Source organism: Hyperoodon ampullatus (genome assembly GCF_949752795.1).
Source record: "Hyperoodon ampullatus genome assembly, chromosome: 3".
In the NCBI taxonomy this organism is placed as follows: Eukaryota; Metazoa; Chordata; class Mammalia; order Artiodactyla; family Ziphiidae; genus Hyperoodon; species Hyperoodon ampullatus.
Window position 1 is genome coordinate 130,471,217 of NC_136916.1, and position 18,122 is coordinate 130,489,338.

Below are 18,122 nucleotides of genomic sequence, written 5' to 3' on the forward strand. Positions count from 1 at the left end.
ACCTTGGATAAGTTTCTTAACCTCTTTTGCCTCAGTTTCTCCATCTATAAAATGGGAATAAAGTAGTACATATTTCACAGAGCTGGGTAAAATGCTTAGAATTGTGCCTGGCACCTAATAAGCACTATAAAATTTGATATTATTTTTCTTGGACACATGTTTATGTAGTATATGTTAGGTTTATATTTGCAGGTTTTTTTCATTACCATGTTCAAACTTAAAGCACTAATTTGAGTGACCCTGGGGAGTACCAGTTATTTATACAAATTTGTAAGAAAAGTGCCAAGTATCCAGCAGATATGCAAAGAATACAAACAGACAATTCACATAAGAGGCAACACAATTAAACAGATATGGGGAAAGGTTCATTTCAATAGCAATCAAAGAAGTATAAATTAAAACCAAGGAATCTTTTTGTTCCCATTAAATTAGCAAAGTATTTAAGAATATAACTCCTATTACCAACAAGGTTATGATTTAAAATAGGCCTGTTTATGTTACTGGTAACAATATAAATCGATATTACTCTTTTAGTAAAGAAAATGGCTTTATGTATCAAAAGTCATGAAAATGTTCATGCTCTTTGGTCCAATTTCATATGATTCCTGATGGCAATAAAATCAAAGAAAGAAAAAAGTATATATGTAAATATGTACATTTAGCACTTTCTGTAAAAGTAAAGTACTGAAAACAATTTAAATATTCAACAATGGGGCATAAAGTATAATGATACATCATAATGTAGTCGATAAAGGTATAATTATAAAACCATGTAGGAGCATGAAAAACATGAAATGTTAAATGAAAGACCACAACAAAAATGTCATCAACACTATGATTACCACTGGAAAAAAAAACATTTATACAATTAGACAAAGACTGGAAGGAAACAGAGACAATAAGTATATATATATATACTTGGTTGAGGGAATATGGGAAACCATTTTATTTCCCTTACTGTTATAAATGTTGTTTATACCATATAAATAGGTACAACATCACTATTTCTTTTGCCCACCTGCCCCTGAATTCTCACTAAATGAATTCCCTGTGACCTGCGGGTGGGGAGAAAGGGAAACTTCTGTCCCCTTGGTATGTACCACTCTGCTAGTCAGCCACGTCCTCCTGTACTGTGACCTGTGATGGAGAGACCCTGCTAAGTGGGAGGTCCAGACACTTTCAGGAGGGTGAAAGCTGCTCTGTGCCAATGCCTCCTAAACTTAGCAGAGTGTGGGAAGATCAAGGACACTCGTCTGAGACCTGCCTTGGGGACTGTGACCACAGCCATCCGAAGAGGCATTCTTCAGACAGCCTAACCCAATGGCGTCAGGTACAGCAGTTTAAGTGATTTCACACGAACTCTTAGGGCAAGTAGTGGCAAGGTAAGGGATAACTTATTTTAACATCTCCAAGGGTAACGATTTCCCAAGCATTTCTCCATGGCCCTGTGTAAGAAGCCTAGATCCAGCTAAGACCACCCCTGCTAGAAGGAGAAACAAGCTTATGCTAAGGGCTACATTTTCATTCCAAGACCACTGCAACTGGAGATTGAGTTTGCCACCCAGATGTTTTGTTATGCTTCTTCCCTGTCTCCCCCAAGGGCCTATTCCTTTAAGAAAGGGTAAGCACATGGGTGGCTGAATGTTTGTTATTAAATTGCATTTTCAGTGGGGTGGGGGGTGGGTGGGAGCAGATTCAATTCATTCACAGCTCTTTTATTTTTATTCTCACTGCCCGAGGCCAGTAGTTCCAATTAAAAAGCAGGGGGAGAGGGAAGGGAAGGCAGGTTAGAAGGTTGGGGGGGATTTGATCATTCGGCTACTGGAACGCCACCAATAAAAGGAGGCATCACTCTGGAACAAGGTCTTTTAATTGCTGACGGTTTACCCAGCACAGTGAAAGCCTGGCAGATGGCCTCTAGACACAGATCAGCCATGAGTACTGGAAGGGAGGTAATCGCAAACATCTCTGGAAAAGTGGGAGAGGAAGGGGGTGGCAATTGCTGGGATGTGTTCTCCATACTATTCATAAAAAAGGATTTTCAACTTTTTCCTTTGAAATCTTATGTAGCCTCTCACTGGAGAAAGAATGGATATTAATAAATTTTAAAAAATCATTCAGCAATTCCTGACTCTGGAGGCAAAATGGTAGCCGGGGGAGATTGCCGGGGTTAAGTCTGGCCCTGCCACTTTGTGTGACCCCTCGATACCTTACTTCATCTGCGAAGTGGGAGTGACCCACCTGATAGGGACATGGAGGCATATGCCTGGCTCTTAGGAAATGTTAGCTCTTGTTATTATTTCAGCCAGAACAATGAAGTGGTTAAGGGTTTAGACTCCAGAGCCGGACTCTTCACTTACTGGCTGTGCAAGCTTGGGCAAGTTACTTAATCCCTGTGTGCCTCAGTTTCCTCGGGGGTAAGTGAATAATACCTACCTACGAGGGTGTGCTAGTTTTTGGAAAGCACTTGAAACAGTGCCTGCTGCAAATTAAGTGCTGTCTGTTATGTAAATAAATTTTATAATTACTATTCCTACTACCTGGGTGTTCAACACTAGGACAACGGCAGAGGAAAGAAAAGCAGACAGACCAGTGTCAGCTTTAAGAACAAACCCAGAAGAAACTCTGTAGAAACTCCAGCTTTGAGTGTGTTAGTTGTGATGAAGCAATCAACTTTTGACTCAACGTAGGAGCAGGGCCTCCCCGGGGCCCTCCGTGCTGTGGACAGTGTCCCCTTGGTGGCCACATCTGGCAGGGCCCACCATGCCATGTGTGCTGGCCAATAGGCCCCGTGAGAGCAGACAGAGGGGAGACGGTCAGAGGTTGCCCGGTCCTAAAATGGCTGCTGCAGAAAGAAGTGCCCTGCACCGCCAGGTAGGCAGACAAAGGGAGTCCCACACACCCCCACCGTGGGCTATGTGTCTCAGTCACGCTGGCCACTGTGGTCAGCTCTCGGGCTGTCCTACAGCTGGACGAGGGTGCCCTGCACCTGTGGGCTGCACTGCTTTCAGGAATGCTTTCTTTGGAAGGACACCTGCTTCGCTGGACGGCGGAACAGATGGCCCAAGCCTCTTGGATCCCAGGGCTTCCAGCCCCGAGGCCGGGCCAGCATCTGCAGCCTGTGGGTCTGGTGCAGCCCCTGCCCACAGGAGCCCAGCCGCAGACCCACCAGCCATCTGCTCCGACACAGACCTCTGTGCCCCTCAGAATGTTCGGCTAATTAAAGCGATTACCAGGGGCACACACGGGGCTATTCTTTCCCAGCAGAGGTTGCTGAACTGATCTCAGCAGCCTTAAGCAGATTTTTTTTTTTTTTTTTTGTAAAAGGGAAAGTCTTGCAAGCCCAGAGAGAAGAGAAAAGAAATTTATTAAAGCAACAAAGCTCCCCCAGCACACTGAGCCATAGTGTCCATTTTACAAGAGCAGCACACTTAAGCACAGGAAGTCTCTGCAGAAAAACAGGATCAGTTTAGGAGATACTTATGATGGAAACCTTAGGACTTTTAAAAACACAGCATCTATAGCATATTTAACTAACAATCCTAAATACTGACAAAGCCTGTGCTCTGGGCAGGTACTGGAAGCTAAGTGCACCCAGCAAGGCTGGCTACTGTTCCTGCAGGGACACGCTTCTTAGGACTTCATCTCCACCTCTCCCGCATCTGAAGGAAGGCAAAGGGGCGATGAAAGGGGGCCTGACAGCCCCGCTCCCAATCTCTCTATTCTGAACCCAGGGACAGGCTGCTCAGTTGCAGGGCTGTCATGACTAGAATGCAAATCAGTTCCTTTATCTTTAAAAGCAGTTAAAAGCTACAAGTAAGTGTTGCGGATAACAAGAATTAGTGTATGATTTTTAAATGCACACACATTTAGATGAGTCCTGCCAAACAGCCTTCAGTACTGCCAGTGTGAAGAAATGCTGAATCTAAAGGAATCCCAGCTTTAAGCCCCTTCTACCAAGGTTGGGGACTGGTTTTGTTTCACTGGATTTTAAAGTCCTTACAGGAAAGGGATTCTTTCATACATCTGCTTGTGGTATCCTGCTTATCAGAGTTGTTCTCAACAGATAGTGAATACTGCTCTCCTATTTGAAAAAGACTTAATGGTATAGTTGGAAAATGTTACTATTAGCATTAAAATTAACTTGTTAATTTTTGATGTGTTGTCTATTTTATTTTCTAGTTAGAAAATAAATATTAGAAATTGTTGACCTGCAAGGAGGTAAGAATGAGGGCTAGACTCCAAGGGAATTTCCTCTGGGATCAAGTCAGGAGGACTTAGCAGAACAGCAAAGCCTGAAAGTCTGAAAGCTGAATCTGTGTTAGAATGAAAACATCTTACTAGCTTTGAAGGGGCTTCTTTATATCACTTTCAAGTGATGTATAGTTGCATCTTGAATGAGTGTTTCATCTCTGAGAATAGCTGGAGATGATCTAATAATACTCAAGAAATATAAAGGGGAAAAAAAAACAAAAACCTATCCTGATGATGTCATATTATCTGATGGAAACGAATGGCATCAGTAATGAAATTGCTTACTTTGTCAAAGACTAGAACAAAAAATGTAATGGGCGAGTAACTGGAAAATAGGTGCATTTCAACTACAAAAGCTCTTAGAAAAACTTCTCTCAGTCATTAAGAAGTTTGCTCCAGAATTAAATATTTACTCTATACAATGTAAATGAATAATTTATGAAGTTCAACCGCAAAGTTATGCATATATGAAAATGAACAAAAGGGGGACACAAGTCAGTTTTGCACTTCTGGAAGAAGATTGATTTTATGGAGGGTAGTAAAATCAGTTTGGGGGTTCTTTGTGTTTCTGTTTTTGTTTTTAAATAACGACCACTCATCCTCCTACCCTCATAGTCCGACACAAGGGCTTGATTTGCTTGTCCATTCTCCACTGAATGAAGCAATGGGCTTTAACTTTTCTCTCAGGTCCTCACTTAAACTGCACGGTTTTGGCTTACACTACTATTGTCTACAGTTGAAGAAATCATTGTTTAAAGCCTCTGGCTCTTGATAAGAATCTTACTAGACCCAGTTTATTCCCTGTGGAGGAAAACAGTTAACAAGGTGTCCCCTGTTTTGAACAAGGGCAGAAAGCAAAGTGGCCCTGCCCCAATTGTATTAATTGTCAACCCTTCCTACCATGTCTGAGTAATGCAGAATAAAACCAAGAATTAGTTTTGTTTTTCTCCCCAACTTCCAGCTACCCTTAGAAGAAACCCTTATAAAATTCAAGGTCAGTTCAGTGGCCACTGCATATATGCATATATGGGGGTGGGGTGGGAATATATACTCTTCAGAATCTAAAATTTCAGAATGTGCCCTTTGTTAGTCTGGATTAATTCAGAATAGAATGTCCAACTGAATTGCCTTGAGTGAAAATGATCCCACAAACAAAGAAAAATCACCACTTTCCTTTCAATACCACCCCAGATGAGAGGTCAGACTCCCAAGGGATCCATTTGCCAGGTAAACACAGTAAATTGGAAGGTGAATGCACATTTCAGCCAGACAGTGGAACCCACCTGTCACTTGTGAACTAGCACATTTTGCTTCAGGGTTTCTAAATGAAATTCTGAAATACACATTTTAGTGCTGAAAATTTAGCAAGATTACAGTGGTCTTTCCCTGTGCAAAGGCTTTAGGGCCTTGTAAAGTAAACTTGGTAGGGGAGACACACTTAACAGTTAGGTTAGATATTTTCTGTTTCATCAGGGAAGAAACTGCCTGAACAAAGCTGCGGGGAGGGGAGGGTGGAGATGATTAAAATGTTTACAATTTATGTTCGGGCTTTAACATGCGGACTGAAACAAAAGTCGAACACAACCTCATAACAAGGTTAAGACTTATATATTCTATTCAGCGGATGAGGCCAAAGTGTGAAGCGCTTGCGATCCCACAGTCACAACATGGGTTCTCACCCAAGCCATCACAGTGGTGCACCATGAATGGTCATGGGGGGAGTTCCAAACTGCTGTAACTAAAGAAGCCTGGATCTTCACGTGGAACTTACGTTAAAAATTTAGGTGCTTGAAAGCAATCTCTACAATAGCATCACTCTTACTTGCCTGCATTTCTGTTTTCTTGGATGAGAGGGAAATGGTGGAGTTGCAAGTAGACTACAGAGAATCATGACTACTGAGAATTACCTATAAATTTATTGTACATGGGCTTCCCTGGTGGCACAGTGGTTAAGAATCTTCCTGACAATGCAGGGACATGGGTTCAAGCCCTGGTCCGGGAAGATCCCACATGCCGCGGAGCAACTAAGCCCGTGCGCCACAACTACTGAGCCTGCGCTCTAGAGCTCACGAGCCACAACTACTGAGCCCACGTGCCACAATACTAAAGCCCGGGAGCCTAGAGCCCATGCTCTGCAACAAGAGAAGGCACTGCAATGAGAAGCCCGTGCACCGTAAAGAAGAGTAGCCCCTGCTCGCCACAACTAGAGAAAGGCCGCGCACAGCAACGAAGGCCCAACACAGCCAATAAATGAATGAATGAATGAATGAATGAATGAATAAATAAATAAATAAATAAATATTTGTTGTACATGTGGGAGAAGGCCTTCCAAACAACGATGCATAAAGAACATTGTGAACCACTAGTCCAGGAGCCTAGGAATGAAATGTCCACTCTTAGCAATTCCCCAACTCTTGAACAACCCCAGAGGGAAGCAGGGAAGGGATTACTCTTTTATCCCTTCAGATGACTGTCTGCTCACATATCCCTACAGGATGAGTTCCTAGAAGGAAGCGAGCCACCATGAGGACAGCTTTTATAGGTGGCTTGTGACACCATTCCATTGCATTGCACCCCTCCCAAGTCCTCAGATAAATGAGATAATTACTTGATTCATCTTAGGGCTGAAATCAGTCTCCTGTTGGGTAGCAACAGCCAGACTTCTCCTCCATAGAACTTCTGACAACAGATTCAGGTCCTCTGGTCTTCAGGAAAAATGAGGCCTGTCTGAGGACAGGAGAAACTGCAGTCTCAGGGCAAGCTAGGAACCCCTAAGCCAGGACCCAGGAGTCAAAAGAAACCCACAGTCAAACCAAGAAGGCTTGTCTCCAGCTCCCCATCTCACTACTCCTCATGAAATATTCATGTCACGGGAGACCCAGCCCCCTCCCACCTTCAATACTGCCCAGCAGCACTGAGATGAGGTATGAGTCCCTGATAACAAACACACCCAAGGAAAAAATTCTTAACACCCACGGGCAGGAGACAAATGGGCCTGAAGCAACCAAAAGGGAGAAAAAAAGCCAGAAGTACAATAAAGAACTCCTGACAGGTTCTGAACTCCTTGTAAGTTAAGAATAAACAAATCCCACAGTTCATTGAGAATCTTGCTCTCCTCATCTTCCCGACCTGAGGGCCACTCTAGAAAAGGGAAGATGACCTGGCACTCCACTGAGCCCTAGACAGCTTCTGTAGAAGGGAGGAGGGTTTCTAGAGCAAGGCCATGCTGCCCAGAGCTTGAACTGTGTTGGCCAACTGAGTGGCCCTCAACTGCTGAGGCTATTGCAGAAACTGGCCAGGAAACAGGAGCACTATCTTGACACAACAGGATGCAACAAAACCGATGCTGAAGAAATTATGCCACAGCCCGTGAGCGCACGTGACCCATGGCCATGGTTACTGCATGAAGCTGGGGCCTGGCCCTTCTTACGGCCAAGAGGAACATCAAAAACATCACACATGATTCTATTAACCTTGTAAAGTGATGAATCAACTTGAAAACTGACAGGCTCCATTCAGCTAGCAAAACACTTCATTTTTAGGCAAGAAAGCAGCTGGATGAACTTTGGTTTGAGTCCACTTTCAGCAATTAAAAAAAGGGGGAGGTAAAAACGTGTTATCTGATTCTACTATAGGCTTTCTGGTTGGGATGTAACAGACTCTCAAAGTCAAGTCAGAGTCCTTGGGGAGAGCAGACACAGAGATAAATGACTCTCCACAGCACTCTATTTGCTCTCTATTGATGGTGGGTTGTTACATTAAAGCTTCTATCTATAGTGTCAAAAGGTCACACCTAAGAGGTTTCTGGAAGAGTTAGGGAAGCTGAAGTTCATTGGGGGTGAAATGATTCTCCCAACATACCCTTTCACTAAGACAAAAGCAGCAAGATTTTGCCCAGACTCAGGCCTCAACCCTTCATTTTATGTACACATAAAACCAAAGCCTCACTTTTTAAACAGTAAATCTCCCTGGAAATCAGTAAACAAGATTAAATAAGGATATAAGAAATATCCTGCCAGCAACAAAATCAGCTCTGCTCAAGAACATTTCTGAGTATCCCCAGGTGGTAACTAGAAACCCTCTTCTCAAAAAAACAAGCAACCATTTAATTTGTGAGCACCAAGTAACAGTGCCTCAGGTATTGAAAATAGTTGGAGAAAGGAGATACTAGACTTCAAGGTGTTTTCTATATAAGAAAAGCTTCCCCCAGTAAAGTGTTGAGACCTATTTTAACCATTTTTTCACAGAGAAATGTCTCAGATACATTCCACATGATTTAGGGCTATGAAACAGATTTTATGTTATAAAATGATACCCTTCCTGATAGCAAGATATTATGAACCCTGCAATAACTGAAGTATGCAAATTACTTGCCTCCCTGAAATAGTACATATAACGCTTTTGTGCATGTGAGTCTATGTGTTTTACTGGGGAAAGGGCCCTATCTAAATTCTCAAAGGGACCCAAGAAAGGGTCTAAAACCGACTGAACCAAGATGGGAAGTAGCCTCTGCCCCAGACCCATTGGTCCCCAGTGCTGTGATGTTCTAGGCAATGTTTTCCTTCTTGCTTCTCATGGTCCTTCTGTTTTCACCTGTCACTTCTCACCCGCACTACTCACACCATTTTTGAGGTTTCTATCTCCCTTATCCCCTCTAGCTGCTTTTCTTCCTCTCTTCTCGCTCACATTTCTGCCAGTGCTCCTTCACTTCTATTGTGAGGATAGGTATCACTTGATTTTAAAAAGAGGTGATCTGATCAGCAGACCAGTCACGTGTCTTCTAAATTGCAGTACTTGTGGTTGTTTTCATTTTTGTTCAATACTTGAGCTCTTTCCAGTTACCTTTGAGTTTGTGGGGTTTGTGGGTACCTTTGGGTTTGTGAAGATGCCAGATGTCTGACTGTTGGGGACATTATTGGAGCAAGCTTCTTGTAGATTTCAGCAAGCTGAACATGGACTTGAGACAGCAACAAACACTCATTCTCCCCTAACAACCTATGATCTACAGACTACTTTAAGAAACTTGAGGCACTTTGTCTGCTTCCCAGCTTATATGAACATCTGAAATATCTGCATCCCCAGTCTAAGCTGGGATTTACAAGAAATATTTAGAGCTTGCTCAGCATGGCACTTTCAATCATGTTCTATAAATGGTATGCTGGTAAATGAGCCATAAAGAAACAAGAAAATGTCACTGCTTCTCCTTTATTGGTAGATTATAGCACTGTGTCAAATGGAAAGAAGGGAGATGAGGGAGGCAGGGTAATCTCTGACTGCTGGGGAGCCAGACATGCCCGGTGGGACAGAACCACTAAGAACCCTGGTAACTGCTGAGCGCTGGGACAAGGATGAAGTTGCAAAGCTGCTTTGCCCCACCACAAAAGACAAGATGCTGGCTCTTGAAATACCTAAACACACTGCTTTCATTTCTTACCTGTCACGGCAGCTGTCTTATAGTCTGGGGGGAAGGAGTTGGTTAGCTTTTTACATAACTAAAAATAACAGTGCTGTGGAGGAGAGAGATATTCCCAAGAAGAGCTAGAAGTGGCAGACCTCAGATAGTATAAAAATAACTGAATTCAAAAATGTATAAACATAAAGCATGCACAGAAAGATCAGCTCTCCAAAAGTTGAAACAGAGATGAAACATATAAACAATAGAAAAAGTAGTCACATATATCCAAAAGGCAAGTAATAAGATTAGCAAGTAGTTGAAAAAATGGCTGAGAAAAGCCATAAACCCCTCAGTTCTCCTGTCTCTGCACCACTGTGATGTGGCTATCCATGGGTATCCATACCTGTGATCCAGAAGGATGTGCCTGTCCAATTTCTTACCTCACTGTGGTCGCTGGCTGGGATGTGTGAAGGCCTTGCTTCTTCATTGAGTGGCTCAATCACTGTCACCTCTGCAAATTCCTCCACGGATCCTTGAAACTCAGGTAAGGACCTTCGTCCGTAACGCTTGCCACCTCTAACATATTTGGGCTGAGCTTCGAGAGTGCAGTCTGGGCAAGGAGACAAGAGTTGAGGCCACATTACATGACAATCTCAGCCCCTATCTGACACACTGCCTTTGGACACAGCCTCTTATACCAGCCCCAAAATAAACCACCACCGTTTGCCAGTTGCGGTGGACGTGGGCGATATATGAGCCAGTAAGTCAGATGCAAAGCACAGCTTCTAATTCCGAATGATTTATAGCACCCTGAGTATATCTCAGCATGTGGTGGGAGAGATGAGGAGCCAGCAGTGAGGGATTTGTTTAAAACTAGGGAATTAAGATCAGGACAAAGCAAGCGGTCATATTTGTTCTTGTGTTTATTAAGCTCTGTTTTGCAGACAGAGGGAACGAGAGGGAGGGATCATACTGCCAGAGACATGTTGGAAAATGATGATAAAAAGAACACCTGATCAGCACTGTAAAGTTAGCATTCACACCAATTAGTCTGGAACACACCCGTCTAGTACCTTAGTGAGTCCTTTGTTAACCATTCCACTATCTGATCCATCAGACAAGCAGGAAAACAGAACAAAGAAACTGACACAGTGGATCCTAATCAATTAATGACAGCTCACTGTTCATATGAAACTTGTCATCAAGATCTCATTATAAAATTAAAAGCTGCGGAATAAAATAGCAAATGCAAAACTGCATTAAGAAAATAATATATTATGTTCTTTTCTCTTCATGAGCTTCGTGTTGTACAAAATAAAAGGAATGTGTATAAGGGGAAAGTCATCTCTTGACCCTGAAGAACTTCAGCATTCAGCAGAACATGTCTCAGGTTCAGCCTTCACCACCACCACCACCATCATCATCACCACCACCACCACCATCACCACCACCACCACCACCACCACCATCACCACCACCATCATCATCACCACCACCACCATCACCACCATCACCATTACCACCATTACCACCACCACCACCACCATCACCACCATCACCATCACCCACCATCACCACCACCATCATCATCACCACCACCATCACCACCATCACCATCACCACCACCACCACCACCACCATCACCAACATCATCACCATTACCACCACCACCACCATCATCATCACTACCACCATCACCACCATCACCACCACCATCATCATCACCACCACCATCACCACCATCACCACCACCACCACCACCACCACCATCACCAACATCATCACCATTACCACCACCACCACCATCACCACCATCATCATCACTACCACCATCACCACCACCACCATCACCACCATCACCACCACCACCACCGTCATCACCACCACCACCACCACCACCACTACCACCACCACCACCATCACCACCACCACCATGACCACCACAATCACCAGCACCATCAACACCACCACCATCACCACCACCACCACCATTACCATCAACACCACCACCATCACCATCACCACCAATCACCAGCACCACCACCATCACAATCACCAGCACCAGCACCACCATCACCACCACCACCATCACCATCCTCATCACCACCACCACCATCACCACCACCATCACCACCACCACCGTCACCACCATCATCACCATCACCACCACCACCATCACCAACATCATCACTACCACCACCACCACCACCACCACCACCACCGCCACCGCCATCATCACCACCACCACCACCATCACCACCTACCATCACCACCACCACCACCATCACCACCACCGCCACCGTCACCATCACCACCACCACCACCACCACCACCACCATCACCACCACAACCACCACCACCACCATCATCACCATCAGCACCACCACCATCACCACCATCATCATCACCACATACTAACCTTTATCTACAATGGTAGCTTTAGAGCAATAAAATAAATACTTCACTCATTAGAAATGTCAGCTTAGAGACACACTTTTTTAGCACCTTGAACAGAATTAGAACAAAATATTCCATTAACATATAAGACTGGCAATGCTTTGACTTCAGTTCTTATCACCCACATGGACATACTGTCTCTCTGGAGAACATAATATGTGCTCTGTTTGAACATGACAGTCTTAACAAGGTATGTCTGAACTCAGACATGTAGATTTTTAGATGAGGGCTGTACACAGATCCTCAAAACAAGGGTAACTGATTAGATAAGAACTACAAGAACAAAACCCTTCCTTTATCACCACTGAAACCATGTTAGGGGGCAGCTATTACTTTGTAGTCTCCCTGGGAGGACTGGTGATCCTGCGTGACTAACTCTGTCCTCCCCGCTCCCATGCCCTTCCTCTGGGATAAGCTTAGGTTTCACAATTGTGGTCAGAAACATCCTGAAAATGCTCGGTAAAGCTCAGAGTGAAGTATTTATGCTTGCTCTATAATTTCTAGCAATATTTATATCCAGCTTTTTCAAAGTCCCAGCCAAGTCATTTTATTAGGTTGAGCGATTCTCTTACAGGAAGTGTGCAAGCATACAAAAGTTATATTGAAAGTTGCATGCATATTTGAAGGTACCTTTTATCAGAAGACAGTGTGTCAGCTTGTGAGCATTCAGGAGCGGCCCAGACACCCGAGCTACTTGTTGGCAGCTGACACCCACAGATGCTAGTCAGATAAAAGGCAATGTAGAACCATCCTTAATTTATTACATATTCTTAAATTTTAGTGGCAGACAACAAGGTACACCATTAGTGATGATGGGGGTTTGGAAAAGATTAAAGGGAAAATGTGTAACGTCAGAAAACGGAACGTGGGATTTTCCCAGTATGAGAACATAAGTCATGGTCTGGGGAAGGAAGTGGCAAAGGAACTCTGAATGCACGCTGCACTTTTTCAGAGGAAAAAAAGCAGCGGGGCAAAGCCACAGTCTTCAAACAAACAAAACACAACCCACTGTGATTTAATCCAAAATCCACCTGTGGATAAAATATTTACTACTAAATGTTTCATGCTATGTAGGGAGCAGTGGTAGATTTGAAATAGCTCTTTTTCTAAGCAATGAAAGATAATAGACTGTGAAACATTAGGGATCCTGTGGAGTTTTGGTTTATTTATACACTTACTTATTTTTGCATTGCCAGGAACTTTAAATTAATCCTTAAAACTCGAAGTTAATATCTTTTACAGAATGTACATACATCACAAAGTCAATTTCTAGAGAAATCTATTAAAATGTAGAATCTTTTTGAATAAAGATATTAGCACAAAGGAAAAATGGGGCATTAAAGTTTCCTCGTAAGAAATTTCACAAAACTTCCATACAAGAAAGAATTACACTAATCACACCAAATAGTTATATTTTAGACTTGAACACACTCATACAGCCTTCTTTTATTTAGAGCATCAGCCTCATTGTATTTACAAGATAAGAAGGGGAAGAAAGGCATTAAAAGTAAGGAGATCATTCATGGTCAACAGCCATTGTTGTGCTAAGCCTTTGAACACTCCAGCGTTCTCTTTATGAATCTCAAGCAGGGCTTTACAAGTGCACAGCAGCAGTCCACCAAACAGGAGGCCTCAGTGGGGATTTCAAGACACTCTTGCCCACCCAAATTAAAGAATGCCTTACCCCTCCCTTACCATGCCCAGCAAAGACTTGCCAAACCACAGCCCTGGGGCAAAGTTTCTTTACTTTATGAGCACATCCAGATGTATGTATTTCAGGGGTTTATCCTGGAACAATTTTACCTATGCCAGATAATAGAGGGTTATTTAATTTATTAAGAAATGAAATTATTTACATACAGCTTCCTTTAACGTAAGTGTAAGTAACTGCACCAATCATGAGCTCCAAGGAGGGACATGAAATGCCAGTGGAAAAAAACCCCAAAATATAAAGGACTGCTTGTACTTTCAGTATTTTATTTCCTTCACTGTATATTTATGATTCTACCTGGATTGTCAAGCTTCTGAGCCATTTCCCCTTCTTTCCTATCTTCCATTTTCCCTATTTGGCATCACTACATAAAAATACAAATGAGCTTTGAAGGAAAGCAGACAAGCCCAGCCTGCCCAGAGGAGTCTTAGACTCCTGGAGCCCCTGGAGAGCTCACAATGAGATGCACCAAGAGAAAGTCCAGAGGTGTGATAATGTTCACTTTCCAGAATCGGGATGAACCACAGTCTTGCACTTATAATAAAAGAAAAATTGAAATTCAATGTTAACGAGAATGACCACTTGGAACAGGCCAGCTGCAGGCAGGGAAAACGACCAGCCACCCCCTTGTCCCTCCGCCTCTCCCTCCCTTCCCCCCTCTAACTGAGCAGGGCAGTTCACACTCTGTACTCTCTCCCAGAACTGCCCCAGCCACGTGTGTGATGTGGATGGCCACTTGGAACACTCAGTTCTTCCAATGACCAAAGGCAAAGCAATGAGGACCCAAGAGGAAGCTGAAATCCTTACCCCAAAACCTAAACACTATTTATTCCATCAATGCTTTTCTTGAAAAACACAAGGCTTAGGACATGGGATGAGGTGCCATCCTCAGCACATACATGGGAAGTTAAAGGAGAGTTTCAAAGATGCACTCCAGGATTAGGTGGATTCATTTAACTTATATTTATCAGACACCTGCCATGGGCAAAGCATTCTATTGTACTTGTTGAGGGATAAGATGGATATTTTATCACTTTTTGATTCAAACTTCCCTGTCTGACCTGAGGATACTTCCAGGATGAAGAAGAAAGCCCTGCCTTTATGGTGCTGATCTTCTTGTTCTGGAATTGCTCACGTAGACCCCCTTGCTTTCTACTTCCCTTCCTGCCCCATTTCGTTAACCTGGGAAATCATTCCCAGAGACCCCACACCCTTCCAAAGGACCTGGGCACAGGGGGATCATCTGAGGCCCTCTATACTACATTTCTGCCGAACTCACGGGATTCCTGAAACCCCTCTGAAAATAAGCAGTCAAAAATGAAGTACGTGTAAACCTCAGGACAAGCCCCCCACGAGAGGCAGTCACGCAGCAAATGAGCACCACCAGCCCCACTGCACCTCCCACCTCCTCGCCTACTCTGAACGCACCATTGCACAGGGCTTACACAGTCAGAGTGCAAACCCACACCTGATACTAAATAAGAGAAAAGGGAAGAAAAGAATCAAACGGGAGACCAACACAGAAGGAGACAGAGAGATTGAGACCAATAGCAAGGGAGGGGGTGAGGGACAGAAGACAGGCAGAGAGCTGGAGGCCTGTGTGGGGATGGGGGAGGGGAAGCAGGAGGAGCTGATGGATTGGGGACCAAGAGGTAGGAGAAGAATGGAGTGAGGGGCCAAGAAGGAGAGGAGAGGAGGGTGGAGGCGAGTTGGAGAAGTGGAAAGAAGAAGGGATGGGGAGGGAGATGTCCCAAGGAAGCGAGGGGAGAAGAGAAGCCAAGAGAGAATGAACGACATAAAAAAAGACACCCGGAAAGCCTTCGGGTTCCTTCTGCCTCCCAGTGTGCCCCGCCTCTGCAGGGACCGTCAGCAGGCAGGCTCCCCACCCCAACACTTTGTGTGCACACAGCCCTTGCCAAGGCAGCTGCTTCCCAGCCACTAGCACCCCACTCCCCAATCACGCCTCTCTTCCAGAATCTTCACACGAGATGCAGATGTCAACTGGAGCTTTCAGGTCCTCCCCAGATGCAATGACAGAATTTTAGGAGCAGTCTTCACATCAGCTCTTACCAATCTGAGTGATGTTTCCTGCAGGAACACAGGGGCTTCTGGGCACAAAGGTAATAAGTGGCTCTCATTAGCCTTGCCTGGAAGGAAGCATCGAGGGGAAGGTTAGCACCCCACAAGGGTGCTGAGGATGGTGGATGGGTGTGGTCTGGCAACCCCCAGGGCTGACTGGTCTGATCAGATGGTCTGTCTAAGCCCTAGAGCAGGTGAAGGTCTGTCAATAAGAAAAACTCTTCCAGTTGATAATGATGATGTGATTGTTCCCCAACCCTCTTCCCAGGAGGATCAGCCTGCCTGCATCTTGAGCCATTTGGGGGATAAAGGCAGAGATTCACTTATCACCTAACTGAGTCCTCCCCATTGTTCAAGGCTCAACTCAGAACTCATTTCTTTCAAGTAACTGCTTGGCACAAGTTTCATGGCACGTTTTTTTCTATGAATTTAGTGCAACCCATACTGTTGATAGCTCCCGATTTAATAACGATCATGGTCATATTTTTCTAAAAGCATTTTACATGTTAGAATTACCTACCCAGCTGGACTGAATGCTTTCCAGGGCAGCAGTGCTTCATGGAAAGAGCCTGTGGGCTCTGAATTCAAACAGACCTGGACCCCTCTGTCCTTATCAAGGTGAGGAGTATCTAACAAGTACCTAACAAGTCCTGAGGCTTGGTCTCCTCATCTGGAGGAAGGGAAAACAACAGGAGTTCCATGGGGCAAGGTCACTATTCTGTCAGGTAGCTCCTGCCCTGGATAGTGTCCTCCCACCCAGACTCCTGGGGGTCAGCGGTGGCTCAAAGCCAGCAGAGCAGAGTCAGGGAGAGCCTCACAGCCCCCAGTCCCTCAGTAGATTCCCTGACCTCATTTGTCACCATGGGTAAGATTACTGGTGAACACACAGTGACGACATCCAGTCTGTCATCTCAGAAACTGAAGCTGCCTCCATCTCATTCATGCCCTAATTTTCTCTGCCTTGTCATCTCCTTTCCCTTCATCAATGGGCTGACATGAGAGGACACACCAATTCTCTAAGACTCCCTGTAGAAAACTACCATTTTCATGTCCCCAGTTTGGAAACCTTCTCATACACTGGAATTGAAATAAACTTACATCAGCACAACTCCCCAGCAAACTGTTTCATTATCAAAATTCTCACCAGCCCTATTTATTTAATTTTAAATATCAGGAGTATCTTTTTTGCACATACACATATTTTTAAAAGAGTGCCTTCTTACTCCTTGTAAAATCATAACAATAAGTATTCTTCTATAGGACAGTTGAATAGTTGCTTAGTCTTTGATTACACAGATACATCATAATTTGCCTAACCAAAATACACTGTCAAATATTTATTCTTGAGATATATATATATATATAGTTTTGGGTTTTTTTTTTTACTATTTTAAATGACTATCCTTACACACACATCTTCATGCACATCCATAATTATTTCCATAGCATAAAATCTGAGAGTGGCATTGATTGGCCAAAGGCATTTTTATGGTACTTATTGTTTTACATAATTCTAGGAAGGTTTTATCATTTTACATGACCACCAGTGGGCGTGAATGTTTCCAATTCCCTCTGACCTTAGGAAATGGGTTCTCACACCCTCTTCTGATAGTGGTGGTGGTTAGTGGTAGTGATTTTACCTTACTTTTAATTTTTGAAGAAATTTTCTGGTGCTCACTGTTAGCATCTCATACATACCAAAGGAACCGAGGACTAAGCCCTTACTCAACCAGAGAGAGGACAAGAGAACATGCCTGTTGGGCCACCTGTGTATATCTCCTAAAAACAGGGTCCTCAGCCAGAGTTCAGTTCAACTCTGAATACAGCTGCGAACACAAATCTTCAATCACCGCAAACCAGGATCTAGCCCACTGTCTGGCCATGAGGCCTGCCTTGCTGAGTGAATGAAGAGATATTTGTTTATTATATTTATAGCTTCCCAAAATAGAAGGAAAATAACTAGAAATAGGGCAGTTTCTGGAATTAGTAATGTTTATTACCAAAAAAAAAGAAAAAAGAAAAAGAAAAAAACAATCATCTGCCGTGCCTTTTTTTCTAATGATTTGGTTTTTCCAAACCTGAGTTTTCCCTCACCAAATAAACAAAGGAAAGATATTTTACATTAACCGCATGAGGGAAAGAAAGAGCTTCCTGCATTATGCTAACATCTACTACAGAACACAAATCTAATGTAAGATGCATCAAACAAGGACAACATCTCTGGAG

General features: G+C 43.7%; 1 protein-coding gene across 4 annotated transcripts in view; it reads right to left on the reverse strand.

Moving 5' to 3' along the window:
• Positions 1-18,122, reverse strand: part of NIN (ninein) — a gene marked incomplete at its 3' end in the record, with an annotated part of 94,645 nt that overhangs the window by 61,501 nt on the left and 15,022 nt on the right. For all 4 annotated transcript variants that reach the window (XM_079700459.1, XM_079700458.1, XM_079700461.1 and 1 more), the window contains exon 3: positions 10,090-10,259. In XM_079700459.1, coding sequence (XP_079556585.1) covers positions 10,090-10,259 — 170 coding nt within the window. The remainder of the gene's footprint in view (positions 1-10,089; positions 10,260-18,122) is intronic.